General features: G+C 51.6%; 1 protein-coding gene across 1 annotated transcript; it reads right to left on the minus strand.

Annotated features, from left to right (window-relative positions):
- Nucleotides 1-165: 165 nt before the first annotated feature.
- On the minus strand, nucleotides 166-2,252 carry LOC121965229 (uncharacterized protein PB18E9.04c-like). Its single transcript, XM_042515387.1, has 3 exons — nucleotides 1,710-2,252; nucleotides 570-1,218; nucleotides 166-447 (listed from the first exon to the last, which is right to left on the minus strand). Exons 1-3 carry the CDS (start codon nucleotides 1,841-1,843, stop codon nucleotides 361-363), a joined length of 870 nt encoding a protein of 289 aa, XP_042371321.1. The 5' UTR covers nucleotides 1,844-2,252; the 3' UTR covers nucleotides 166-360.
- Nucleotides 2,253-2,455: the final 203 nt, after the last annotated feature.

Below are 2,455 nucleotides of genomic sequence, written 5' to 3' on the forward strand. Positions count from 1 at the left end.
AACACTAATTCTAAATATAGTCTTCTGGACATTTTCTCCTTGTTTTTGATCATTTTCTAATAAAAAAGCTAATTTTCAGGTTTCAGTTTTTCAGTCACTGCGGGACATTTCTCACTGTGTCCCTCTGTGTCTGTCCTCCTGTTTTGGACAGAAATCGAGGCGCTGCGTTTGGGTTTCAGAGGACAGAGGGACCTCAGGCTGTAGATGCTGTAGTATGTGGCATCAGTTTTATGTTATATATTGTCCCTACACAAATAAACGTGGAATGAAATGAAATGGTTAAATGTGTGTGAACGGCATCTGAACGGCGCACAGGTGAGCTGGTGTGGCTCCAGGTTTCGAAGGGTTAAATGGACCAGCTCAGACTGGATGTGGATCAGCACCTCCTCTGTAGACCAGTAGGACCACCTCCCCCTGCTTGGTGTGCTCCTGCAGGACTCTCTGCACCTGTGGACACACAGGAACCAGTGCGTCATGTTACTGGTTAGACTGAAGTCCTCAGGTTGACCAATCAGAGTGCAGCATTCTGAGCTTGGCTCTGATTGGCTGTTGGGTAATTCGGGTCTCACCTGGGAGAAGCTGAGGCTCTGGACGTCAGCTCCGTTGATCTTGACCACTGCGTCTCCTGGCTGCAGAGACGTGCAGTGTCTCCGGTCCCAGACCCGCCTCACCACCGCCAGCTGCCCCCCCTGGCCCCCCGCCGTCATGCTGAAGCCCAGCCCCCCGCTCTCGCTGCGCCCGAGGGCCACCGGCACCAGCTCCCCGCCAGGAGCCGCCACAGGAGACCCCGCCCCCAAAGGGAGCGCCAGGTTTCCTCTCGAGGTTGGTGAGGGCGCCTGGTGATTGGCCGGACAGCCATTGAAGCCGCAGGGGGGGACGTCTCTGGGCGGGGTCAGAGGGAGGGATGTCTGCGGCATCAGGGGACGCTGCACGGGAGCGCCAGGAGGCGTGGAGGAGGGGGCAGGGAGTTTACCAGAGGAGGGGCTGGAGGAGTTGTGGAGGACGCCCGTCTCCGGCTGAGAGAGGGGCAGTTTGGTCAGAGCGTGGGAGGACGAGGAGGCGGGGGGGGGGAGCGAGGAGGAGTGGGGGAGCGTGGAGGAGGAGTGGGGGAGCGTCGACGTGGACAGGTCGCTCTCCGAAGACTTGGAGCTCTGATGGTGGAGGAGCGAGGAGGAGGAGAGAGCGGGGAGCGTACTGCTGCTGTAGATCAGGGATGACCTGGGAAGTGGAGCAGAGTGGAGGAGAAGGAGAAAGATGAAGAAGAGGAGGAGGAGCAGGAGGCGGAGAAGGAGGAAAAGGAGGAAGAGAAGAAGAGGATGAGATGGAGAAAAAGGAAGATGAGGAGGAGAAAACATGTTTTAGAAGAAAACTTGAGAAATGTTGGTGTAATATCTGAGGAGGTTTTAATACTCGTCTGCTTTTTTTGTTTGTTCGTGTTTGTTGACCAATCAGAGCGCTGCAGGCGGGGCAAAGTCTGGATGAGACGTCGTTATCAGTCGACTTACAGAAACGTCTCTTACTTCACACGAATTGTCTGATTTTGTGTTTCCATGGCAACATTGTGAACTCCTGGAGGGCACTGACTAATAAAACCAGGAGTCCCAGTGCGCCTCCCTGAGGGACGCCTCCACCACCCGCCTCATTCAGACTGCTGACCTGTTTCACAGCAGTGCTAACTCTGCTAAGGCTAACAGCGAAGCTCCGCCCACCTCCGTGTTCCCGCGTTGGATGGGCCGCCGTCAGAGTCGCTGTGATTGGCTGCCGTCCTCTCCAGAGGGGGGGGCGGGCCGAGAGGGGGGTCAGAGGGAGTGGGCGTTGGTGGCCCTGTGAGCCCGTTCGTCATTGGCTGAGAGGCGTAGGAGGGCGGGGTTTGGCTGAGTCCTGGATTTCAACAAATTTTAAAACAGGAAGAAATTATCAGAGTTTACTGATTAATAATCAGAGAGAGATTAACCCTTAAAAACCCAAGCAGACTGGTCTGATTTATTTCAAAAACGTTGGGGCAGAGAGCAGCTCAACGAAAAATGGCCCAAAAATGAGCAGGAAATAAGTGAAAAGTTACGAGAAAATTACTGGGGGAAAAGTTTCAAAAATTTCAGATCAATTCTTTGTCACCTTTTAGGAATGTTTTTCTTTTTGTTCTTTTTTTTTGCAGTTTGCCGGACATTTTCCGCCACGTACCTCAATCTGTTTCTCCCGTGTTTTTTGAAAGAAATCAAACTAATCTTCAGGTTTCAGAGGTTAAAATGCTCGCTGAAGGTGAAAGTGATGTCGATCCAGGTGTTAAAGAGTTGAAAATCGATTTGATTTCTTTCCAAAACACGGGGAGAAGGCAATGAGCAACGTAACAAGACATGGACAGAAAATTTGCAAGAAATTAATGAAAAAAAGTTACAAGAAAATTACTAGAAAATAAGCACAAAAAAGTAAAAAACAAACACGAACAAGACCTTGA

The sequence above is a fragment of the Plectropomus leopardus genome, unplaced genomic scaffold (assembly GCF_008729295.1).
Source record: "Plectropomus leopardus isolate mb unplaced genomic scaffold, YSFRI_Pleo_2.0 unplaced_scaffold19138, whole genome shotgun sequence".
In the NCBI taxonomy this organism is placed as follows: domain Eukaryota; kingdom Metazoa; phylum Chordata; class Actinopteri; order Perciformes; family Serranidae; genus Plectropomus; species Plectropomus leopardus.

What these genes read in the sequence shown, in the direction of transcription:
- LOC121965229 (XM_042515387.1), bottom strand. Translation starts at nt 1,843, where the DNA reads ATGACGAACGGGCTCACAGGGCCACCAACGCCCACTCCCTCTGACCCC. An exon ending in TCCAACGCGGGAACACGGAG is followed by an intron (nt 1,219 to 1,709) that starts GTGGGCGGAGCT and finishes TCCACTTCCCAG; the next exon opens with GTCATCCCTGATCTACAGCA. An exon ending in AGAGCCTCAGCTTCTCCCAG is followed by an intron (nt 448 to 569) that starts GTGAGACCCGAA and finishes GTGTGTCCACAG; the next exon opens with GTGCAGAGAGTCCTGCAGGA.